Source organism: Triplophysa dalaica, chromosome 1 (assembly GCF_015846415.1).
Source record: "Triplophysa dalaica isolate WHDGS20190420 chromosome 1, ASM1584641v1, whole genome shotgun sequence".
NCBI lineage: Eukaryota > Metazoa > Chordata > Actinopteri > Cypriniformes > Nemacheilidae > Triplophysa > Triplophysa dalaica.
This window is the reverse complement of record NC_079542.1, coordinates 25,245,021-25,272,425: the sequence shown is the minus strand read 5'-3', so window position 1 is coordinate 25,272,425 and position 27,405 is coordinate 25,245,021. Positions and strand designations below refer to the sequence as shown.

Below are 27,405 nucleotides of genomic sequence, written 5' to 3'. Positions count from 1 at the left end.
TGATGTCCTATTTTGTTGACCTATGAACATAATTTTTAAAAATAGAAACTAAACCCACACCATACCCCAACCCTAACCATAACTTACCCCTAAAATCTCTAGAGGGAAATGATACGTGAAAAACAATGGTCTAGAAGCACCTAATCCTGGTTGGAAGGTTACAATAAAAATAAACTGTAAACTTATTCTGAAATATAATTGGTTGTTTTAAATGTTGTCCATGAGTCAACATGATGTTGCCCTAAGGACATCAACTACTTCAAGTTTCAATTCAAGTTTATTCATATAGCGCTTTTCACAATGTGCATTGTTCCAAAGCAGCTTTACAGGGGCAAACAGGAAAAACAGAAAATGAAAAACACAGTACAGTGCATGGCGTTTATAGAACGAGCAAGATAATTCTAATAAATAATATCTAATTAATAAATTAATAAGTAAATGCAGTATCCCGGTAAGCAAGCCAATACTGCCCTGCTCTGGTGAGGAACCCAAACTCCAATGATTGATTAATGGAGAAAACAAAGCTGGGAGAGCCAGATCCCCTCTGACGTGTCATAGCTGCACTCAGTGACCCCGACCAAAAGCCACCGAGCAAATATCCACAAGGAAGAGGGAGAGCCGACCATCCGCAACCCTGAAAGTCCCACTCGCCAAAAACCTTGCAGGGTCAACCTGGTCCCACTCAACGATCAACACCAGAAAACAGAGGAACAACCAGGGAAAATAGTAATGGCATGTTGTAACTTTATTCCTCTATGTCCGACATCGACCACAAACAAGACCAAACCGGACCCACACCGCCCCAGCAAATGAATCCCCCCAACCACAACCAACGAATGAAGTGAAGTGAAGTGATGATAAAACGTCTTGTTTACGTCTGTAACCTCAGGTCCCTGATGGAGGGAACAAGATGTTGTGTGGAGAATGACGGATGGGGTTCGCCCTTGAGAACCAATCAACTCTGACTACTATAGAAAAGGCCAATGAATTTTGGCGAATGAAATTTGCATGCTGGTCTCCGCCCCCGGATATCCTGTATAAAAGGAAGCCGGCATGCAGCATTCATTTACCTATTGTTCTGAAGAGCCTAAGAGCCTCTCACGACTGCAGCAGAGGGCAATACGTGTTGTGGCATAAGGGACACAACGTCTTGTTCCCTCCATCAGGGACCTGAGGTTTCAGACGTAACCAACGAAAGATGGGGTTCCTATGGAAAACACCACAACGCTGTATCGTGTCAAAATGTCTAGTGAAGCGACGGTAACAGGCCTGGGCATGTCAGGACAAGGCTTTCGCGACATTGTAACCTTCCAGTGTGGTGGTCGGGGGCTCTCAGTGCTTTCTTGGAGAAAGATGAGTACAGCCCTGACCGGTAACCTTTCACGGACGGCGGTCTTAGCTCTCTACTGGTGAGAGGCCGTCCGGATCGGGTTTAAACCGGGTGAGTGCGACTTCCTTAATTAGGGATGCGCTGCAGAGGCCACTTCCTACCCGGGGGGAAGAATACAGTGGAAATAGATATGGTCTCGCCCTTAGGGGAGATCGGATGGAACATGCAGTCTGAGTAGTTAACCGCGAGGTGGAGGTCCACCTAGGGGAATTCAGGGGTTACCAGGCGGGGGAACCATTTCATGAGGATACATCAGATGGAACAGCCCACGGAGGGGGTGTTACAGACATCCGGTAGCACCAGGCCCGGTTAGAGCTGTCTGTTCGTCCGGGCCTAAGGGGGAAGGCTGCTCTGCCCAGCCAACCTCCAGGGGGTGCTTGCTTAGTGATAGATGGAATACCTGTTCTTAACCAGTGTCTGGGTAAGAAGGGAGGTGGACGGAATACCTGTTCTTAGCCATCGTGTTCGTGTAAGAGAGAACGTAAATAGCACACTGACCCAGCCTGCTGGAGGGTGGGGAGGTGCTTTCGCAGGCATACGCCCGTGTCAAAATGTCGGATGCCAGTCCTACATGTCGCCAAGCAGGACGTGGGCTGACACTGGGTTTACGCAAAGGTTGTAAAACCTTGCAGAGGTGTTGGGCGTAGCCCAACCCGCAGCTCTGCAAATGTCTGCCAGGGAGGCGCCTCTAGTCAGTACCCAGGAGGTAGCTATACCCCGTGTGGAATGAGACCTCACTGCCAATGGGCATGGGAGATTCTGATATCGGTATGCCGTCGTGACGGCATCCACGATCCAGTGCGCCAACCTCTGCTTGGAGCAAAGCCTTCCGCTTCTGCTGTCCTCCAAAACAGACAAAGAGCTGGTCAGAGCTCCTGAAGCTCTTCGGGCGGTCCAAGTAGAGGCGCAGTGCATGTACTGGACACAACACTGATGAGGTTGGGTCTTCCTCCCCGATGGGGAGCGCCTGCAAGTTCACCATTTGGTCCCGGAAGGGAGTAGTGGGAACTTTGGGCACGTATCCGGGCCTGGGTCTTAAGATAACGTGAGAGTTGCCAGGGCCGAATTCGAGGCAATCCGGGGACACGGCGAATGCTTGAAGGTTCCCTACCCTCTTGAAGGAAGCGAGCGCCATCAGGAGGGCCATCTTACTCGTGAGGTGAGGAAGATCGGAACCTACAAGGGGCTCAAAGGGGGACACAGAGAGGCCCCCCAGGACCACGTTAAGGTCCCAAGAGGGTATGGAGCGGAGACGCCCCTTAGGAACCTGGTGACCAGGTTGTACTGCCCTAGAGATTTGTCGTACTGCCCTGAGTCGTGACAATTGGCAATAGCGGCTACGTACACTTTCAGTATGGAGGGGGAAATGTTAGTCTCCAATCTCCCTTGTAGGAAGGACAACACGATCCCGATCGAGCATCTCCGTGGGTCTTCTCGTTGTCTTGTCTGGGATGCCAGTACGTGCCCTTCCCCTGAGAGAGCAGGTCCTCTCTCAGGGGAATGGGCCAGGGGGGAATCGTTGTCAGAAGCACTAGCTCCGAGAACCAAGTGCGATTTGGCCAATATGGCGCAACCAGTAACACTTGTTGCTCCTCTTCCCTGACTTTGCACAGTGTCTGTGCAAGGAGGCTCACTGGGGGGAAGGCGTACTTCCGCTTGTCCCGCGGCCAGCTGTCCGCCAGGGCATCCGTGCCGAGGAGGGCCTCGGACAGGGAGTACCAAAGTGGTCAATGGGTGTTGTTGTCTGAGGCGAACAGGTCTACCTGTGCCTGACCGAACAGCACCCAAATGAGCTGGAGTGCGCGGGGGTGGAGTCGCCACTGGTTTTTTGATAAGAGGCTTAATTACAGCCATCTTAAAGGGTCCTGGGACATGGCCTAGATTAATTGACGAGTTGATAATGTTATAAATGGGCTCAATTGCAACATGTATTAACTCTTTTAATAAAGTAGTCGGAATGGGGTCTAATAAGCATGTCGTCGGTTTGGATGTTGCAATAAGTTTAATTAAATCTTCCTGATTTATAGGAGAAAAACACTGTAGCTTTTCTTTTTGGGTGATGGTCGATACTAATTCTTCAGACACACTAGGAGGTTTGGTTTTAGCTATGTTATCTCGTATTATTTTTTACGATTTTCTCTGTAAAAAAAATCATGAATTCATTGCTACCAAGGTGCGGCGGAATAGCCAGGTCAGGTGAAATCTGTTTGTTTGTTAGTTTAGCAGATGTACTAAATAAAAACCTTGGGTTGTTTTTGTTAGTATCTATGAGGTTACGGAGGTGCTCAGCTTTTGCTTCTTTTAGTGGCTTTTTCTAACAGTTTGCACACTTTTTCCATGCAATTTTAAAGACCTCTCATTATCCATTTGCGCTCCAGTTTACGTGTTTCTCTTTTTAGGGCACGAGTGGTGCTATTGTGCCATGGTGCTTTGATCTTTTCATTAATGTTTTTTGACTTCATAGGTGCGACCGCGTCTAATGTATTAGAGAAAATTGTGCCCATGTTGCTGGTCATGTCATCGAACGATTCTGTATTTGTTGGCAAGGTATTTAAAGGAGTCAGATCTGGCAAGTTCTTTACGAAACTATCTTTAGTTGTTGAGGTGATTGTTCTACGCTGTCGATAACGAGATATACAACTGATTTCTGCAGTGCGCAGTGTACATGTTATAAGATGGTGATCGTAACATCGTCGCTTTGAGGTATAATTTTGTAATTGGTTAGATCGGCTCCGTGAGATATAATCAAGTCTAGTGTATGATTAAGTCGATGAGTAGGTCTATTGATGTATTGTGTTACACCAAAAGAGTGTAGTAGCTCTTTAAACGCCACTGCGAATGTATCGTTGCACTATCTATGTGGATAATAAAATCTCAGACAATCATTACTTTATCTACTTTAACCAATAGGTCCGATAAGAAGATCAGAAAATAAGTGTAATGCCCAGGGGGTCTATACAGTAGCAATAAGAGAGAGCAATGTTTTTTTACTTTTGTTTGGAACAATTCTAATGCTATAGAAATATGATTGGTTACAGAAGAAAGGTAAGAAGTCAGAAGAAGACTGTCAACTGTATTTTGCTGCAATGTGTACATGATCAGAGAGAAACAAAGAGACTGATGAAAGATTGCTTACTCTTTGGCGTAGTTGATTACTTTTTGGCATAGAGAACAACATAGCAGTTAGATTAAAAAAAATTATGTGAGAACGAGTAGAAGTTTAAAACATCACAACAAAATAAAATGTTTAAGAAAGGATAAGGCTCAAGCTTCTAGTCTAAGGTAACGTAAAAGTGGAATTACTTTAATTTTGGTCTGTAAATGTCCTACTGGTGACAGACATTTCATATAGAAGCTTTTGACCAATATGCCCAACTAGAGATGGCTCATATAGCACAGCAGATCTATTTTCCCGTCATTACCCCCTTTAGAACACTAAAACTCAAATTTTTATTAAGGTTACACCAACATATAACAACCACCATTCAAAACAAGAAAAGAGAGATGACACAGAGAGCAGAATTGACAGAGAGAAAGAAAGACGCTCTGAACGTCCTCAACAGACACAGATGTCAGATCTGTTGACAGTGTACTAAAACAATGTACTGAGGCATATTAAAAAAGAAAAGTATGATTTTCCATAACAGAGAGAGAGTGAAGAGATGATAATCGACAGGCATGTGCTCTGACCTGCCATGAACCCTATAGGGATCCCTTCCATAACCCATAATGCCAGCGCTGACGGGCTTTGATGGAGGCAGACATGCAGTAAGGTTGTCATTTTTCTGAGCCTCTAAGAATCACCAAGGCAATATACAAAGATTGACAGGCGCTTTGAGGTGACAAGATACTATATATAAACACAGTCTTAGACGCGTGTTTACAGACTGAAGCAGACACACGTCTACAACTCAGACATGCACTCACAACCGTGCTGGTAACTGATTTTATTGTCATAAAATACAATTTTCTGTGCGTATTTACCATCTAATTATCATGAACTGACCCACAGTTATAGGTATTCTCCATACTGATTCCTGTATTTATCCATAGACACTCTTTCTTCTCTGTTGAGTTCATCTTTGACACAGAGAACTGTAATCTACGGTGTGAATGCAGTAGTTTTAGGAATTCCTAAAAGAAAGGATGCGGTGGGCAGAAGAAAATGAGTAAAAGTGGAGAAATTGTGTTAATTTAGTTTATTCATGAAAAATCAATGACCTCCTCACCTAACTATTATAAACATCACTGTGCAGAACCTGATATTTGATCAATATTTGTGTACACAAAAGTTTATGTTACTGCTTCTAGGCAGTGTATCTTCAAACTGAAGGAGCCCATATAACATGACCTTAATCTAAGTATTTCTTTAATCTGCTTTCGACAGATTTTATTCCACAAATGTTTTTTAATTGCCATAGGCTCTCGGGTTCACTTGAGGTCTGCACTGTCATGTCCACACTTGTCACGACAATGGGAGGGGCTGATTAAATCTGCATTTCTCCCATAGAGACGTGTTGCCGTTGGCGATAGCCTATGTCAATACTGCTCAAATCAACATGTCTCTCAAGACATTACTAACCCAAGTCTGTCCAGACCAAAATAGACATACACACTAAAGCACTGCATTTCAGACCAAGCCCAACGGGCCCAGATAAATTTATGGTCCTTATTGGATGCAACAGTGTAACAGTCTTATATTGACCTTTGACTTTTTACTGCACTCATCTTACATTTACATTTAGTCATTTAGCAGACGCTTTTTTCCAAAGCGACTTACAGGTGGGGTAGGCAATGGAAGCAATTGGGACAGCATAAGTATAACAAAAGCATAAGTGCAATCAAAAAAGAAGACTGGTCACTGTCATGGTAACTCATGGCAAGAACCCAATTGCAGGCAGACACAGGACGAGACGAGATCGTACGGGGTTAACAGATTTATTAAACAATAACAAGACTATAAAACACAAAACAAAACCCACGCGGGGGAGAAAACAGGACCAGAATATATATACTTTAACAGGAAACACTGACTAACTAAGACTACAAAACAAACACTGGAAATACAAACACTAAACTAACACTTACTCTGACACGGGGAACAGGAACAAGGTAAGACGAAATATATACATGAACGTGAACAGCGGAAAGACGAGGTAAGACTTGCAGCAAACAGCAAACAGCAAACAGCAAACAGGAATCACATACAATGAACGCGCAACGAGACAAAGAAACATGAGGACTCTTTATAGGAGAAACAAACAGAGGATGGTAACGAGCAACAGGTGCTGGGGATTAGCACTCAGGGAAAGCTGACGAGAAGAGAGAGGGGCGGGGCCAGAGACGAGACACGGAGAGAGAAGAAATCGTCTCTCTCCCACATGAAACAGAGGATTCTGTATGATTCCACCTCTAAACCAAGAAATACCTGACAAGGAGAGGTGGAACCATGACAGGTCACAGTATACAGAACCATTCTTTTTTTTTTAAGAGTAGAGAAGAAAGTAAAGTCAGAACAGTTAAGTAAGAGGTTGACGGAAGAGATGTGTTTTCAGACGTTTCTTAAAGATTGCAGTAGTCCAGTCTGGACAGGACCAGAGCCTGTACTAGGACTTGCGTAGCATGCTCTGATAGGAAGGGTCTAATTTTCCTAATATTGTAGAGGATGAATCTACAGGACCGGGCGGTGCTGGCAACTTGAGCTGTGAAGTGATCACCACTGCCAGGTTTCTTGCCTTTCTGGAAGATGTGATGGTTGATGAGCCCAGTTGAATGGAGAGGTTGTGATGAGTCTTTCTATCGGCCGGGATTACAAGCAGTTCTGTTTTTGAAAGGTTCAGCTGCAGGTGATGGCCATCATCCAGAGCGAGATGTCGGCTAGGCAAACTGAGATGCGTGCAGAAACAGTCAGATCGTCTGGGCGAAAAGACAGGTACAGTTGCGTATCATCCACGTAGCAGTGATAGGAAAAGCCATGTTTCCGAATGACAGAGCATAGGGATGTCATGTATACAGAGAATAGCAACGAACCAAGCACTGAGCCCTGAGGCACACCTGTGTCGAGATACTTGGACTCAGACACCTCACCTCTCCAAGATACTTTAAAGGACCTACCCGAGAGGTAAGACCTGAACCATTGTAGCACCATTCCGGAGACCCCCATAGCCTTGAGGGTGGACAGGAGGATATCATGGTTAACGGTGTCAAAGGCGGCAGATAGATCCAGTATAGATCCAGTATATATATATATATATCTTATATATATATATTATATATAATGTATGTCAAATGCCAATTTATCCAACATATATCAACAACACAACATAGGGGCTCATCATATGAGCACTTTCAAGTTGGCATGATTTATTAGAGTCTTCATGAAATGTCTGTAACAAATTTTGCTTAAAAACACTCAATGGCTGTGTAAACAAAACCCTTTGTGCCTTGTTAAAAACAGCTTTGCTCACAGCAACCCGTTTTGGTGTATGACTCTTTAAATGATAATGATAAACTGTGCACCCCTTCCCCCTTCCATCCGGCGTGTCAACACACGAGTAGTAGTGCCATGGCAATCGTTTGGCTGAATAATATTTCCTGAACTCCTACTCGGTTATTTTCGTTTTAAACATCTCAAATCATTCATGCTGAGACTAAAAATTCCATCACAGCAAACAGTGCATCCTAGTCATATGCTAACGTTGTGCGTGTGTACTTGCCTAAAATCCACGGAATGCGCACCTGCAGACCTCAGTGGAATTACGTGGATTTAAGCGCTAGTTATACACACAACGTCAGATGATAACTAGTATGCTCTGTTTGCTGTGACAGACTTTTTTAGCATAAGGACAACTCTACTCAACGTCTCGGTTAAGGATGTAACATCAGTTCCCTGATGGAGGAAACGAAAGGTTGAGTCGAACCAACAGATGGGGTTCGTCTTGAGAACCTATCAAAGTCTGACTAGTTTAGAAAATGCGCATGAAATTTGTATGCCGGACTCCGCCCCCGGATATCCGGGTATAAAAGGGAGATGGCGTCCTGCATTCATTCACCTTTGGGCTGAGGACCCTTGAGACGTCTCAACGTTGTGTCAAACCGACAGATGGGGTGTCTATGGAAAACGCCACGCCTGCAAGTTCAGACTCCCAATTCGTGTTTGCTGGAGGTGCCTAGCACCACACCATGCTTCCCTCTCCAAAACAAAAAACCCCTCTCTTCCTCTACCCTACCACCAGTTTAAATCAAAGGAGCTTTAGCTCTCAAGCGCCCCCTAGGAGTGTGTAGAGTCATTACCTGGGTAACAGCTAACACTGTTACAACCTGATCTTGAGGGGGAGTGTTTGGAACTTTGGGCACGTAGCCGGGGTCTCAGGAAAACGTGAGATCACCGGACCCGAGTTCTGGACAATCTCTGGACACAGAGAATGCTTGTAGGTTCCCTACTATGTTGATGGAGGCGAGCGCCATCAAGAGAGCTGTCTTCATCATGAGGTGAGAAAGAGCGGCACCTCCGAGGGGCCTGCCAGGAACAGATCAAGGTCCCAAGATGGTACAGATTGGGGACGAGGCGGATTCAGCCTTCTTTTGCCCCTTAGGAACCTAATGATCAGGTTGTGCTGTCCTAGAGACTTACCATCAACTGGGTCGTGATGAGTGGCAATGGCGGCTACAGACACCTTCAGTGTGGAAGGGGAGAGATAACTCTTCTTTAAACACAGATGAGCAACTGTGTCTAGTGTTTCCGAGAAGGTGGAGTTACAATTTTCAATGATAATGTCAAGATCTTCAACGTTGTTTTTCATGCTAGATATCTGAGACAATTCAGGCAGATTATCGAAAAAAAGCATCTTTGGTAGTTGAAGTCATTGTTCTATCATATTTGTAACAAGGAGTATGATTTGCAATGAAGCAGCGAAGCAAACATAAAATCAGATAATGATCCGAAATGGCTTCACTCTGCTGAAGGATTTTTAACATTGTCCACATTTATACCGTAAAACAGAATAAAATCTAGAGTATGATTTTGAATGCGAGTGGGTCCTGACACATGTTGACTAACGCCCATGGAGTTAAGAGTCTCTTTGAAAGCCATTACTAAGGCATCTGTATTCTTATCTACATGGATGTTAAAGTGACCAACTTCAAGGACTCTGTCTGCGGTCAGTTTATTAAATGATTAAATATAGTCTGTGTGGTGCCCTGGAGGCCTATATACAATACCTAGAACACTTTTTTAAATGTTTTGTCCTTAGTATTAGGTGTTGATACACGAAGTACCTTGAAAATAATTGTATTTAGAGTTAGACTTCTGGGAGATGCCAAAGTACAGGGACACCTCCCCCAAATATAATCATCTGGTTTTAGCCATGTTTCTGTCAAACAGAGCATGTCTATTTTATGATCTGTTATCAAATCGTTAACAAAAAGTGTTTTACTAGAGAGAGATCTAATATTTATCAATCCGAGTCATAACAGTTTATTATATGTATTTTGTTCATGTTTGATTCGTTTAAAGTTTTTTAAATTACTTTCAAGAGGTTTACGCATGTTTGCTAATCTGGGGGACAGACACGGTCTCTATTTTATAATGTTTGGGATAAGGGATTGTTACATGTGGTACATTTTGTTTATTCTGCGACGTGAGACAGCAAGCAAACAGTTGGTTAAACCATTCTGTCTGCTCCCTGACCTGGGCCCCAGAGAGTCAAGCTTTAGCATTATTAAGACTTTGTGACATATTTCTAGACAGGAGGGAAGCTCCATCCCAGGAGGAATGGAGACCATCTGGTTTCAACAGGTCAGGTCTGCCCTCAATACTCTTCCAGTTATTTATAAAAACAATGTCCTTCTGCAGGCACCAATCAGACAATCAGCCATTTATTGATGATAATCTGCTATACATCTCATCATCATGATAAGCAGTGTGGGGCCAGAGAATATTACAGTGTCTGACATCATGCTTGCGAGCTTACACACCTCTTTAAAATTATCTTTGGTGATCTCCGATTGACGGAGTCGAACATCATTTGTGCCGACGTGAATAACAATCTAACTGAATTTACGATTAGCTTTAGCCAGCACATTTTAAATTGACTTGATGTCAGCCGCTCTCGTTCCCGATAAAAATGTTAACGTTCCTAACAATAGAATCACCGATAACTAGGGCACTTTCAGCAGGTTTCTCAGTCGGTGCGTTACTGAGGGGGCTAACCTGTTCGAGACTGTAATTGGAATGGTTGAGTTATGTGTTGTCCTGCGACTACGCCGTCTCACAGTCACAAAATTTTCCAGATGCGGGGGATTTTCTACCGTAACGGAGTTCTGTTGGCCAACGTTGTTCACATCCAAAGTGTTTTCTACGGTCCTTACACTCTTCTTATCCTCAGTGAAAGATTGGATGCAAGACTCGTATTCTAAGATCTTCTCTGTCAGCCTAACTATTTTCCTGCATTTATCGCATATAAAACCCTCGCAGCTGACAGAGAAGGCTAAGCTAAACATTTGACATGAGGAGAAAGTAACAACAATCGGAATAGAAGCCATAACTCACCGTGTTGGAAGAGCAATTCCAACTTATCAAGGTTGCTCGATGAATCGTAGTATATACGCTTAAAACGAGAAATAGTTAGCCCACAAGACAAACTAGAGGAAATATGATAACGGTGTTAAGTTAACTATCAATTTTGGTTTAGAATCTTAAATTATAAATAAGTCAGCAACAACAGTGATAAGTAACAATAATAAAATACACTAATATTACAAACTAGCCGCCGGCTGGACAAATGATTTGAAACGTTTAAAAAGAAATGATGTTAATGGATGACTATAGATTAACAAAGTTCGGGAGAAGCAAGAGCATATAATTGAGACCGGCTGGTTCGCAATCAGCAATCATAGACTCAAGCGAACCAGCACATAAGTAGAGAAAGATTCTTACCCGAAGCCATCTCTCAAGGATTACACATCCCACCACCTCCCCGGCTCTCTACTTGAGCTCTTGTCGATAGCAGAACTCCGGGGGGTGAGTTCTGGGTTTGGCCGTTTCCGAGCTCGGCGCACTCGCCCCTACTGGGGGGCGGGAGCGTTCCGGGATCGGATGGAATCGGCGAGCTCGGAACCTGCTCCCCGGACATCAGGCCAAACACGCATACTTTTACTACCCCTGCTATCTTCATTATCTGCTCAGGTGAACTCGTGAAACTACTACAGTGTTCGCCCTGTTCAATAGCAAAACAAGTTGAGGGCTTGCAGCAGCTAATCAAATTCATGCACATAATGTATTAACATTCATACAGCTAAATTCCAAGTGCACATTTTCCAAATTTAACACTGGCTTTGGGAGTTCTATTTAGCCCGTGACGCTAGCGTATGCTAACGATAACCGCTCATATATATGGTACATTAACGTCAATTCAGACTGTTAAAAATAACTTGCATTCATCCATAAACACTCATCCTTATTAGGAGCACTGGAAATCTTGTTGACCATACAACAAAGGTTTGAGGTGTGAGGACATGACTCTTTAATGGATCTCTCAGAATCAGTATCTCAATTCTATTTCTGTTTCAGGTACACAGCAAAAAAAGTATACATTTTTATAAAAACAGAGAATAAATCATTTATGTAATTTCACTACCCACGCTGATTTTCAATCTCTCTGTCTCTGAATTGCAGTGCTGTTCAACTTGATTCCTGTGGGTCTGAGGATAGTGGCCATCCAGAGCACCAAGACAAGTCTCTACATCGGCATGAACAGCGAGGGCTACCTCTACACATCAGTATGTTAAAAACAGAGATCACATTCATCTGTTTAACAAATATTCAAAACAAACATGGCCTAACACATCTTGTATTGAAATTGATGTCAGGAGCCTATTTTTGTCTTGCTACTATTGAAGGTAATTGAGACAGTACAGACTGGAGTGGGAGTAGTGTTGAATGCTCTGTGTCAATCTCCATTAGCAATTTTTTTTCAACCGGTTACCATCTTGTGAGAAAGACAACCAGATGAAGTGCATTTCTTTGTTGTCTAGAAATATCTCCTTTTTATCTTACAAGGAGAGAATCTGTAGAGCATGTGTCCTCCTCATGGGAAGAAAAATGACCTATTTTTCACAAAGGGAATGGGAAATGACCATACCTGAAAAAAACAACGAGAGAGGAAGAAAGAGTGAAAATCCTTATCCTAGAAAACCTCAAGAAAAGCAACCTCTTTTTCTGTTCTCTTCCTTTCTGTGGAGCTCTCACTTAACTCTACCTGTGTTCTAATTTACATTTCTAACTTTCTTCTTTTTTAGCTTAATATTTTAGACCAAAGCGACTGCTAGGAAGCCAGGGAAGCATGCAAAAAAGTGCAGCGGAGACAAAAAACAGACGACAGCACTTTTGAGTAACAGCTTGCTTCCGAGTTTAAAATAATACAATCAAAACATAGATGTCAGGAATGGGTGGACAGAACCCAAGCGCAGAACAGTGAAGGGTTAACAAAAAGACTTCAATATAAAACAAGAAAACAAACACCCTTGATGGGGGAAAATCACAATAAATAATTCATGACTTCAAACCAAAAACTATTCACAAAGAGGATAAGACTCAAGACAGGAAGGACAGGACCCTGACACATAGTCAGTTGTTGACTTTATTGAAATGTTTTGTGAGTAATGATTCTCTGCCACCATTAACTGCTTAAAACTGTGCCATTTGAATACATAATTAACTTTGGAATTTTGTATATATTATCAGTTTTTAGGGTTTAGTAAAGCGGCCATTCCCTGTGAAGCCAATTTTCAAACTTTGTGTAATGTTGCTGTTTGAGCATAAACAATATATGCAAAAGGATAAAGCTCAAAGTTCAATGCCAAGTGAGATATTGTCTTTAACATAATTCGGTTTTCAAGGACTGAACGACAGAGAACGACTGGAATCAGACTACAGCCCTATACTTCCTGGGTAAATGATGTCACTATTCCGAGTTTTTGAAACACCTCCTCCCATAGGAATACGCCAAGAAAGGGGGCAAGGCCTTCCTTAGAGAAGAGGGAGAGTTGCTGGAGTAGTATTTGGTTATCAGAGATTGTAAACATTTGACTATGCTGCGCAAATAATTACTTTCATTTTCATCACAGTCCTACAGCTGGTAATAAGAATTCCGCTACACACATTCTAAGATAACCAGTCCCTGCAGGATTTTGCGATCGCAGAATTTAACACATAATCAAACTCAGCCAGCCATGCGACAGCCATGTTACGTTCTCAAATCGCGCATTCTGTCAAAACCTGCTCCAAAAGTCAAGCAGAGAGACACTATAGAAGGGAGATAGAAGGGTCTGTAACATTTACAATTTGATAACATCATCCATTGCCATCAATTAAAAAAAATAGCCTCTGGTATCCTTTCCTTCGTTCCGCCGAAGGCTTTAGCATTAGCGTTACATTTTTTGGCTAAAGGTAGCAGGCTAGTGGCTTTGAGTCAAGTCAGCCTTACCGATATGTGTGTCATGTTCTAAATCAACACACCTGGAAACAACATGATGTTGTAAACATTTCATTATAAGAGGGACAGCAGTGAAAAATAGACTTGAAATATGTGAAATATAAAGCGTTTTTTTTAACTAGAAAAATGAACATCCTTTGTTAAGCACCCAAAAAACACAATCAAAGCTTCAAAAGCAGCAAATTAATGTCTCCTTTAAATGTATAGAAAATAAACGTTACACATGTGCCTTGTGTGTGTGTGTGTGTGTGTGTGTGTGTAATTACATATTTAAGTTCTGAGTAATAATAATTATCTACATGTATACTGTAACGATACGTAAGGGTAATTTACAGGGTAATTCTTCAAAATCTATGATAAATACTTTATTAAATACATGAAACATGTGTAAGAAGGGCACTGTAAAATAAAGTGTTACTGCTGCTTTATAATCAGAGTTCAGGCCTTGTTGTGGTAAATCCCCTTAGTATTAATTAACACAAACTGCAGGAACAACTTTTATTTCTTCAGTAGAACAGTCAAGAAGATTTTAGTCACAAAACGGCACATTGTATTTTATGAATCACCAAGGAGACTGGTTTCAGCTAAAACTCTTCTTTACTGATCTACTAGGAAACTGTATAACCGTGTTTTTGTCCTCTTCCGAGTGAGAACAGACAGTACAGAATTATATGTGGGTGTTACATAATAGGACTTCCTTACGTTGTCACAAACACACCTCCGTGTGTAAGATCAGACGGCCCTGAACACTCAGCCTCTACCTGTCATACATACTTGCTCCAAATTCTTTAGCCTATCAATAATTCATGTTTTCCAGTGGCTGACAAGCTCAGACATGGACCTCCACGGAGACTAAATCACTCAAACACACATACAGTCTCTCTTCTATCACTTCTATCGAGTGTATGAATTTTAGCAGAGTAGGTTAAGAGGGTTTCATCTTAACAATATAAACAAACATTACTGAGCATGTGCACTTTTGTAACCCTAACTGAACTTCCGGTAAACATTCACATACAATAGAGTGCCTGCAGATTATTCTTATAACAATCAAAAGAAACCAACAAGAACGGTTACTTGGCTAAACTTGTCTCTTCAATATTTTGAATTTAAACTGCGAAACCAAGCTCAACTGCTTAATTTCAATGTACAATACAGTTTGTTAAAGAGTACATAACTAGGGATTTTTACGGTTCTTCTTTGGTTTATGTAGTGTCCAACACAAGTTTGTAAACATATAAGGTGTAAAAACACTTTTATTTTGTTATAATAGGCAGTTATTCTTACCTTACTTCTTGACTGACCCTCAAATGTTTTGATTCACTAGCCAAGTCTGCTATGATTGGTCAGATGGTCTAGTCCGTTGTGATTGGTCTACCGCGAATGAGGCTCACGAGCTACAGTGTTTTGGGGAGAAGAGTGAAGTTTACGCGGGCAGTCCTAGCAAAACCTAGGCGGGGACTATGTATAGTGATGTACATCCGGCGGCGGTTCGCCAATCGGACTAGGGAAGACTCGTTTGACGTTGCGTTTTCATTCTCTCCTATTCTGCTTCTTCATTCTGTGTGTTCTACATCTGTTTAGTTTTTTGGGGGGGGGTTCATTCCCACTCTTAATGTTTGCCTTCCTCTCATCCTTCATTTCTTGCCTCTGTGTTTTTCTCTGAGGTTAGGCCTTTTGAGAGTTATATGTAAAGGTTAAGGTATTTGGAAAATGTTGTGTCATTGCTGTCTTGTAGGGGTCACTGGAAATTGCTTTCTGATAAAAATAGTGCTTTGTCTCTACAACCTGACCCATTTTTAAAACTCAACACTCAGTGGAAGCCCTCCTGGGCCAAGAACACAAAAAGGAGAGAGAGATGATGGGAAAGAGACAGTATACACACACACAGATACATATTTGCACTGATAGAGGTGACCTGACAGAAGTGGAGCAGATTTTGTTGAACAGGCTAGGTTTTTCGTTGCAAAGTTTTTTTCTTTTATCGCTTTCCATTATCTTTTCTATTTTTCCTTCACCTTTTCCAGACTCTGCCCTCTACCACCCTGCCAGTAACACTTTATGTCTCATAAGGAGTCCTTAAAAATTAAGGTGCTTATAAGGATATCATAGAATCCAAATACATGTGTTTTGTAACACACACATGATTTTGTTTGTCCTTGAGGGATTTTATATTTAGCATTTGCTTAATGTAAACAGGACTGTTAAGTGTGTGTTTTGTGTTACATGTGTCGCAGATGGAGACTGTTTGGGTAAGCATGACTGGACACCAATAATAAACTAATGACTCATAGTGGATGAGCTGCAGACTCAAGGGAGTGTATGTAAGGATGTGTGTGTGTAGTGTGTGTACTTTGACACACACACCGCCTACACCTTGATCTGTGCCTCAGGTCCCCACACATCCACACTGATGAAATAATAAGTCTGTAACTGCTGACCCCAAAGATTCCAGCTGACCTTACGTAGACCACCTAGCACACATTCATCTTTTTGCTTTACACACATGCTCTCTCAAACACACACTTGACCTTGCCCTGCCAAGTAGAGAGGAGATTCTTTGTCAACATCTATACCTTTGTTTTTATCCACTTCATCGCCTTTCACTTAGTTTGCTTTGATTCAATAAATATGCATTACATTACAATAATATAATAAAATGTAATATAATATGATGTAATATGATACAATATAATATACATTTTCTCTATGTAATTTATCAAGCATCTTTTAATGATGTAACTTTACATATTGAACTCTTAAAATTAAACTATTTTTAAAACTTGAAATGTACAGTATAATGTTAATACTGTGTACATGAGGGTACCTAGCTAGAAACGCTTTCTTTTGTTATTTTGTTTGGAAAATCCCCAAACACTCTGTTGGGTATAGTCAAGCAGAGCTCTAGAGGACAAGCACACCACTCCAGCTGTTATGAGGTCAGTGTTGCAAAGATGAGCAGGTGTTGTGTCAAGGAAACCCACTTTCCAGCCACTGCTAGGGTCCGTCTGTTTGTCAACTCTGTAATGTTTTTTTTCTAACGTGCGGAAGTTTCTGTCTCTATGGTAGCTCTGATCCGGTGAAAGAAAAAAGAAATTCTGACTTTAATTTTCTGATAGATACAAGGTGTTATTGCTGGTTCAGGTAAAACCCTTCATTTAGCAATTATAGTTTTATTGGATCGCATTACAATATAACAGTGTGCTTTTGGTCTATACAATTAGTACTAATAATGCAACTAATTTGTCTCACCATTATGCAATGCAATATTTCAAGAAGACCACTCTACTAAAAGCCAGTATCATTACCAAAAAAACATTCTGTTCTCAGATGTTCTCCACCGAAATTATAGTTGACGTTTATACATCCAGAGCAGTATAAATTGAATGCTCCAGGGACAAATTTTCCTTGCATGTATACAAATATTAGTACGTTCTTTTAGTAAATCGCTCCTGAAATCGTCTTCATGTCTATTAAAGCCATTCTGCAAGCTTGTCAATGCTCGCTGGCGTGTTAAACCCTAGATTGCTGGTTCTTACTAAGCTGTTTTTGGATTGCCTTCTACCTAGCACTCATCTATCCAGCTAAATCAAAGTCTTATACAGGCTTTTTAAAAAGAAACTAATATTGATATTTTGCTGAGGTCTTACATGAAATCAATTCCCCCGTTGAATGCAGTTACAGATTTCACAGCCACAGCAACCAACAGTTACTGTAAAAGCAAGCACTTTTGCTTTGGGAATGCATGTGTGGGGTTCCCTACAGAGGTATTTATGGTTTTACCCACAGACGAACATGATTACTTTTACGTTTTTTTCTCCCCGTCTGTCTCCTTACATTCTTTCAGTCCAATGATTTGTTTCTTTCTTACGCTCTTAAAGACACCAGAGACAAAATTTAATGTAAAAACAGAAGACAAAAAAGTCCAGGACCATCTGTATCTCTCTGTTTGTACATAATGTGGTAAACAAATAACTTTTCTAATAGGAAACACTAAAATAAGCCTTTAAAATTACTTTTAGTCTTTTGCAATAATATTTAAATTACATATCAACAGCTCATAGGTTTAGACTCACAGGATGTGGTTAACTATTTCTCTAAACTTTTATGGAAATGTTGTTCCTTAAGGGAGTGTTAACACAATATTAATATCATTTTTTGTGAAAATGTTTAATGCATTTGACTTTTAGGGGGACTAAAAGCAAACTTTTGAAAATAAGTTTTAGGGTTTTAGGATTAATTTTTTAAACAATATTAATATATGTACTCTGTATAGAGCACTTTGGGTGTTGTAAACAAAGCTGGTTTAGATGGACTTCTAAACAAACAAACGTTTGAACAAAATACAATCAAGAGAACAATTGTAACCGAATTCACATGTTAAACTAATATATTTAAGATTTGATAATGCATGTTATATTTAAAGAATCAGAACCTTCTCCTGGATCAGTGTTTATATCTTGCAAAGTGGTCTATAAATGACCAAAATCTATTTCTTTTAAAAAAATGATATCATGACCATGCATTGTGCTCCAGTGTACACACATTATTTACACAAATCAAATTATAATCCATTTGTTCTTTTGATAACATTATTTTCAAAGGAGAACTTTTCAGATTCTAGCTCCTTGATGTCATGTAAACGTACCCCAAAAGGCTGATGTCAAAATGCCAGTCTAAACTCCTAATTGGTAGCCACTCGGCCAGCCAATCCAGAGGTTTGTGATTGAATGTATGCAGGGTAACAATAATCCATCCATAAATCACACAATCCTAGATGAAATAGGCAGGAAAGAGAGAAATAAAAGGAATGTTGAAAGAGTTTAAATCTTTTTTAAGATGGTGATGCGGAGGAAAAAGAAACAAATTAAGTACTGGATTATGAGTAGCTACACCGTACACTGATGACAAACTGAGCCATGTGTTGTCTGACACCTGCTGGTGATGGAGAGCACTGCAACCCAAAATAAAACTTCCCAGAGATTTACAAATGCCTCTGCCTATTTTTCTCCTTCACATTCTCTCTCTCTTCCCAGCTCCACTCAAAACTGTTTAGTATCTCTCTTTGGACTATGAGGTGAGACTTGGCACACCCTTTGTGTTAAATGCCACCCTAGACCAATTTTCCATAAGGCTCAATATCACGTTACGTTTTTACTCATGTTACATTCAATCTAATTTATCATTATTAATAATATAAAAATTAAAACTTCACGAAGTAGTTATCTCTCTCAATAATGAGAGAACTGGAGACTGGGGTTTGTCTTCAGTATCACGAGTGAAATGCGCATAATTTATTGACCTTTATAATGTGAATATATTATTAGGCACATATATTCTGCCATCAGTATTTTCCACACTGTGTAAAGGGCCCTAATGACTTGCAAATTGAAAGTCAGCATGTATTACCTTATCTATCTCTCAAAAGTTTTAGAAATACCCTGCATCTAAATGTATTGTGCACACACACTCCAACCCATATTCGGTTCTGCTGGAAGGTCCAATTAAACTCAATTTGGTAAGGAATTAAGTTGCCACAGACTTTTACCTCAAGCATTTAACTCTAAAAGGTGTTTAATGTCCTGCTGAAGCTTTATTCAAAGTAAAAAAATAGGCTTACAAGAAAGATATAAATCTGGCCATAATGTCACTTAAATGCAATCAATCATTGTTATATTATATTATAAATGATTTTCAATATCAAAAATTCATGTTGAATTATTATAAAAATATTTAGTTTTCAATCCCGTTTGACATAAAAGTTCCAAGACAAAGGAAAGCATTAGGAAGCTTGAGTGTTAAACAATATTATATGTTCTTTGACTGAATATATAATAATTGAATAATAAATATACAGTTGAACTAGGAATGTATTTAATTAAAAACAAACACATTATAGAGCAAAAGAAAGAGAGAGAGAGAAACCCCTTATTCAGCTCCTCTGCTCACCAGTCACACCAAGGATCCCAATCAATCCTGGAAATTGGTTTGTTCCCTGACAAGGTTACGAAATGACAGGGAGCGCTAGAGAGAGAGAGAGAGAGAGAGAGAGAGAGAGAGTGAGAGAGAGAGCAAGGAAAAGACAGATGGGATACGATGAGAGAGAATAAAAGAGAGAGAGAGAGAGAGAGATGTTGGTCTTTGCTTACTGACATTCTCTAGCAGGGATTTTAAGAGTGAAAGACTTCGGGTCTGTTTTACCTCGGGGCAAAGATTATGCTACGTAATGCACTTATGTTCACCTGAACAGAACATGTATATTAAATATATAATAAAGAAAGTGTTGTGTATGCCCAGTGGCTTTTGTGTGTGCTCATTTGCTGCTCCTCTGCACATTTATGCTTTCACAACCCTGTCACAGTGGAATGTGGGGCTAATTTTCTCCCTGTCTCAGCTGAACCCAGTATATATATAATAATGGCCAGCAGTTACAATCTGTTATTCTGTATAAATTACTGTGTGTGTGTGTGTCTGTGTTTGTGTGAATTATCTGTGTTGCAGGAACATTTCACGCCGGAGTGTAAGTTTAAGGAGTCCGTGTTTGAGAACTATTATGTGACATACTCATCAATATTGTACCGTCAAACTCAGTCGGGTCGGGCTTGGTACATTGGAATTAACAGAGATGGACAGGTCATGAAAGGGAACCGGGTCAAAAGGACCAAAGGTGCCGCTCACTTCCTGCCCAAGCTCATAGAGGGTATGACCTTGTGTTTTTATGAATAATGTCATTACTATATAAAGGTTTGCTGAAAGATGAATAAATATGTTGTTGTCTGGTCACAGTTTCTTTTAGGTTATACTTAAAGAAACAGTTAACCCAAAAGTGAAAATTCTCTCATCATTTACTCATCCAGTTGTTCCAAAACTGTATAAATGTATTTGTTCTGATGAACACAGAGAAAGATATTTAGAAGAATGCTTGTAATCAAACAGTTCTTGGCCACCATTGACTATAGTAGGGAAAATTACAAAAGTGGTCAAAAAAGTCCCAGAACATTATTAAAAAAGATCTTCTTAAGTGTCCAACATAACAATAATAATCTTATAAATAATGTTTCCTACTATGGTTTAGTTAATGGTGGCCATGAACTGTTTGGTTATCTGTGTTCATCAGAACAAATACATTTATTCAGATTGGAACAACTCGATGATGCGTTGATGATGACAGTATTACAATTTTGGAGTAAATTGTCCATTTAACAAAGACAAAAGCCTTTACTCACAGAATTCTCTCTATCTTTCTTTGTCTCCAGTCGCCATGTACAGGGAGCCATCACTACATGTAATTGGCGAACAAAGCCCACCTAGGAAAACAGCCAAAACGTCAGACTTGCCTGTCAATAAAAACAGCAAGAAGGACCCAGTGCTACTTGCCCCTGCAGTGTCCTAGCGAGAGGAGAAAGAATACAATGTTCTTAGACTTTCCACAAATCCTTAGAACTAAAAAATTTCCTACAATGCATCAGGGCTCAAAAGACCCTTGTCGACAGGTCTAATGCCCACTTCCTTTGGTCTCTCCTACTTCACAAATCTAGCGGAATACTGAGCAATAACAACCATGATGGTCTGGGGTCAGAATGTTCACAAGCACACTCCTTGGCCATGTCACTTTCATACGAACTTCTTAAAGAAAGGATTATTGTCTTCCTCTCCATTTTGTTGTTGTTGTTTTTTTTCACTTAACAAGAAACACTTTATTGCCTTTTGAACATTTTGTGCTTTACATTTAAACCCTACCCTTCCTTTGTTCAGACATTATTAGATCCCCCAAATCTGTGTTATTTTCTGAAACACCCCTTAAATCTTCTGTCATGCTAAACCTGATTTGTTATCCCGTATCACTTTTTTACCTCACCTGCACTTTAATTAGCTTGAGACATAGAATCCATTTTCCACTTGCTAACACAGGAAATGCCCCGCACACTCTCTCGGGAACTATTAAGGATTCTGCCACATACACACATACATACCAAAGATGATGATCTTTAGAGCTGTTCGACCTTAGGCAGTTTAAACCTTTCTATCTCTCTCTCTCTCTGCTCATCGTCTCCTATGCTGATGACTCTGTGTAGGGCAGAAATGTCTGTGTGTGTGTGTGTGTGTGTGTGTGTGTGTGTGTGTGTGTGTGTTGAACAGCAATACAATATAATTTGTAAGATGACTCATAACAGAGGGGAATAGTCCTGCATTATTGTTTTTTTTATATAAGTTGTTGTTTTCCTTGTTGCAATATGCCCAGAGAGCAATATTGTTACAGCTGTACTTTTCTCCCCTCTTTTTAGTATATGTGTTACTTTAGGGCAGGGCTTCTAAGATACGGATTGCTGACTGCTGGGCCTGAAAGTTTTCTAAAGTTCATGTTCCTTTATTCAGTTCCATTCTATTAGATTTGCCTGAGAGCTAAAGCACTTTACCCAGCCAAATGAAACAAAACAATTGCAGAGAAGGTCCAATTCTTATTCAATTTTCTTTTGGTCAAACCGGAAGAGCTCACAGAAAATAATTTTGGAACATTTGCAAAAAAACCACAAAAGACCTGTAAATTCTTATATTTTGCTTTTGGAAACATTTACAATGTGAATAACAACATTTATCATTCTGCTATTTCCTAATATTCACTGTCAATGGCAACAATGTTCACTCTTAAAATATTAGGTGCTTAAAATGTTCTACACTGCAATGCCATAGAAGAACCATTTTTGGTTCCACAAATAACAATTCAGTTAAAAGTTCTTTAAAGAACCATCTCTTCTCACCTTTCCACAGTATGATCTGAAGAACCTTTTCGCCACAAATAACCTTTTGTGAAAGGTTCTTCGGTATTAAAGGTTCTTTATGGAATAATTTGAAAAAAAATACTCTTTTGTGACATACTGCAATGAAGCACCTTTATTTTTTAGAGGGTATATCATATCATTCAAACTGACACCAGTCCTATTTTTATGTCACTTGTACGTCATTCTACTCTCTTGTTTAATACAAACACAATTGGCGACATCTTCCATCACAAATATTATTTGTTGTAAAATTACTGTGGATAACTTTAGCAATAATATTGCTGTAATATTGTTGCAGTGATCAACTTGTTGCCAAGGCGATTGTTTCATATGGTATGATGAACTTTTCTTAGCGATAGCTTCAGGATAATAAGAATCAGCTAAGATTATTAAACAATTTCAATTTAAATTAATATATGATTTTATCATTCACATATTTATAGCAGCCATGTAATAAGTGGGTCTGCCTTAAACCCAACAGGGTGATCAGGATCCCTATGGAAAGTAAAGACCATTGTGGAAGAATCTGAATTCGAATGCCCTTCATATTTTAGTCTAGTTCCTTTGATGCAAACATTAGCTGTATCAAGAGCACATTTCCCTGGTGTTTATAATCATCTTCACAGTAACATGTAAATTATTGAGCTTTATACAAAGTACAAATCAATCTTTTCTCATGGTGATCTGAATAATTTCTTAAAGCATACACCTGGTTTAAAGGAAACAATACTGCTTTATGATAAATATATTTCACTCCCCTGAAGCTTTAGATTGCATTATAGGAGGAAACTAAGATATTAAGACCCAAATTGAAAAACTGGATATTAGATGTGATAGATATTAGATATAAGAACGGCACACAACGAAAACATTTCAAAGTTTGCCAAATTCTTCCATATGTAGATCAGGCGTTAATCTTTCCCAGATTATAGAGGCAGAGTAAAGTTTCCAAACTGCTGATGGGCATACAAATCACAATAACCACAGATATCTCACAATTCCTCTGTCAGAAGTTCTTGGTTGTGGCATTTGTTAACATCCCAGGCTGATTGCTTGTCTTGGGGGCTAAATCTAATTTCTCTGTATCTCATAGCTTCTGGGTGCACATCAGTAATCTTGATTTTTCTTCATAAAGGAAAATGTGATTTTTAATTTTGCCAGAACCAATGCATGGTATATCAAAATCGAGCCTTTTCTACATCAAAGAAGCCACTCACATCTGGCATTGTCCACAGCTCACTTAACTGCCACAGTGTAAAGTTTGCATTTGGTCTTAAAATGCTGCAATATATGAAGGGCTATTTACGTTATATATACAAAGAAGTACATTAACATAGAGAAAAAATTTAGGTAGTAAAGTTTTCACTTAACAACTGGGTTGCTACAGGCTGCAAAGAAAACTTAAGTCTGTCGTGTTAAGCAATGGCTATACCTTGGTTTAACATATTTTATTAATTAAACTGCTGTCTTCATGGAAAAACAAATGCTTTCCCTCGATTTCACTGCGACTTTTGAGCCATGAATGAAACAGAGGCTAGGAGATGAAAGCTAAGGGCTAATGCTATTGTATATGATTTGTACAATTTCAAATGTATTAACTATGCCTTCTGAAACCAATAAGAGTGTAGCACTTTCAGCTCATCATCATCTTTTCCAAACAATTCAGCAGATTTTCCCCATAAATAAACAGAGAAAATGTGAATATTGTTTGCAAATTCTGTCTGGTCCTGGTTATGGGATAGAATTAGTCTATATATTTGGTTTAATCTGAGAACTGCAGCAGTGAGTAAGAGGTGCCCATTAAAAGTGCAGAAATACACACTTTTCTGCAAATACAAATGAATTATTGGTTATTAATATTACCTAACTCCATCCAGGGTGTATCCTGCCTTGATGCCCGATGACTCCTGAGATAGGCGCAGGCTCCCCGTGACCCGAGGTAGTTCAGATAAGCTGTAGAAAATGGAATGGAATGGATAATTACCTAATATTTAAAGAATGAAACCGTAACATGAACACTGTGATCTAAAATGTGAAACCCACTTTCTCCCCAAATTGTAATTAAATTTAGTGTTATATTAATCAAAAGTCCTTCTTTTGACTTAGCACTTTTTTCTGCATTTTTATGACTTTTTGGTGGCAATCAATTTCAGTGAACTTATCATACGCATTGTTATTGTATCTCTGAAAGTATGAGTAATTTCTAAAACAGTATGGAATGTTTGCTTTTAGTGTTGTGTTTACTTCTAGATCAATTTTAACTTATCTAAAACAGTCTGCATTTCTTCAAAACTTTGCTGCATTTTTCCAGTGTTTCAAAGCACAACATATTTACATATTGTTTAAATTATGTTTTTTGCTGTTGTTGGTAGTTTTTGGTTAAGAGTGATTTGAATTGCTGTGATTTGAGTCATCCAAGCAGATTTGATTATTTATTTTCATTTCTATTTGAAAAATTGTTTTTAATAAATGTTAATTTTTTTACTTGTTCATATTCTTTTTTTTGGGCAACTAAACAACAATCATAAACTAGTTTAATAGCATTAACACCAGCAGCTTAGGAAACACGCCTTCCAAATTATGCACTAAACTAAACAGCACCTTTTTTCCAGATGTCTGGTAAATGCATATATTATCAATTGTGTTCCTTTTTCTGCTTGTATTTGGAGTTTACCAGCATCAATTAGTTAACTGTGAGAAGATTCAGAAGATTTTGCTTTTTTAATTGGTGGTGAGATCATTTTCAAACGAATTAGGCTACAGACTGCAGTCAGAAGTCTTCTGACAGTCAGTCTGTAATTACATTCTGTGCGTGTGAGTGTATTCACGTGTCCATGACTTTGTAGCCGCAACCCAGGCATCTGCAATGCAGCAGAAAAGACAAAAACTCAACCCTCCTCCCTTATTTCTACAAATGTCTCGTCCCCCATGATACTCTTTTCCCTCACAAAACCTCTGTGCAAATGTACCACTGTTCCTTTCAGCTGAATGTCTTGCCTCTGTGTGTATGTGACAGAGAGAGAGAGCCCTACTGCATTTTAAAAGCACGAAGTCTCACCACATCTGCATTGCATACACAGCAGTTGGGTATTAGTCGCACAGCAGATGTGTGCAGCCAGGGTGACCTTTAAAAGCTGAGTTTCCCAGCCTTTGGATAATCACTTTATTCCCTCAACATCTATCGAAGTAACCTTTAGTGTAGAGTTTCAAGTTAAACTGGCATCATTGTGGCTGTGTAGAGATGTATCAGGCAGATCATGTTTGGTTACTTGTGTAGAATATCTGTCAATTTAGTGGATTCATTTGGTTGGTGTGGAATTAAATCAATTAACCATATTCTTGAATTGGCAACATAGAAATTAAACCAGTAACTTCTTGTTTTATGTCATCAGATGTCTTTGCAACCGTGAACCAATGTAACTGTGTTTACTTTCTAGACTGTGGATTTAATTTTGGTGTCCCAAATATAGTCATTTGTCCATTATCAATGTTCTGTCCATTGTTATTTTTAATTTCTTTGTTGTAGTTATTGTGTATCAGTGAAACTGTGGATTTGAGCCTGTATTCAATAACAATTTAACCCATTTTGGAAGATCAAAAAGACAATTAGTGAGAAAGGGCAAACAGGCCAGAAATCATCCCCTGTGTTGTGAACACTGATCCCTGCTCTGCGAGAAGACGACGCTCATGATCTTTAATCCATAATGGACATCAGTTGGGATGTACAACAGCAAAACGCACTGCTGGTTGTCACAGTCACATAAACTGTACACACAGGTTGTGTACATGCAGTACTAAAATGCTCACATCTCATATTGGGTGGGCTACCTGCTTATGAACATTGAGAGTTTGCTTTATATCCCATATTTTTTGTATATTCTGCATGAAGGATCCAAGTTATTGTAATGAAGTCTTCCCAAAACAAAGGAAAAATAAACCATATTACGTTTTCTTGTCTTCCAGACCAGACAAAGCAATGGTCTTTCAGTCAAAGCCACGATGACACTATTTTTTATTTTTATAGTCGCAAAAGCTTATAGCAACATTGGACTCAATCATTCCAACTGGCTTTCCAATTTTACAAATAGAATAATGTGGCAGTGGTAAACATGTGGTGTTTTGGAATATTGCGAGGAAAAACACAATACAGTCATGCATGAATCAATATTTACAGGACACATTAAAAATGTAAAATATGAGGACGAGGATTATTCCTGTTTTTAATAACTGTTTTATTAAGTATTTATTAACTCACTGTTACTGTTAATGCTCTATTCTGCATACACTCTCAGCCCTGCATTTGCAATAGAATATATATCTATTTCTATAAGTCTATGGAAGAACATATTATTAAACATTATTAAATAAAATGAATATATTTGTATGATTGTTTAACTAGTGTCATTTGTCTTATTTGGTCTTCTCAATGCTTTGTGTGTTAAACAGCTGTATTATTTAGTGTAATTTATTTTATTTTAAAGGGATAGTGCACCCAAAAATGAAAATTCTGTCATCATTTGCTCACCTTCTAGATGTTCTAAATCTGTAAAAATGTCTTGGCTCTGATGAACACAGAGAAATATATTTGGAAGAATGCTTATAACCAAAGTTTGTGAACCCTACCGAAGTCGTCAAAATACTTTTGTTGAACAAAATAAAAGATATTTTGATGAATTTAGGACAGCAAACAGTTCTAGGGCTTTTTTGACTCTATAATTTTTCCTACTATGGTTTTCAATGG

The 27,405-nt window shown here is 39.4% G+C and overlaps 1 protein-coding gene across 1 annotated transcript in view; it reads left to right on the top strand.

The window, feature by feature from the left end:
• The window catches only part of fgf11a (fibroblast growth factor 11a), a 90,408-nt gene extending 63,406 nt beyond the window's left edge, over positions 1 to 27,002 (top strand). Inside the window, exons 3-5 of the mRNA XM_056745797.1 lie at positions 12,066 to 12,169; positions 20,386 to 20,584; positions 21,141 to 27,002. Coding sequence (XP_056601775.1) covers positions 12,066 to 12,169; positions 20,386 to 20,584; positions 21,141 to 21,277 — 440 coding nt within the window. The 3' untranslated portion in view covers positions 21,278 to 27,002. The remainder of the gene's footprint in view (positions 1 to 12,065; positions 12,170 to 20,385; positions 20,585 to 21,140) is intronic.
• Positions 27,003 to 27,405: the final 403 nt, after the last annotated feature.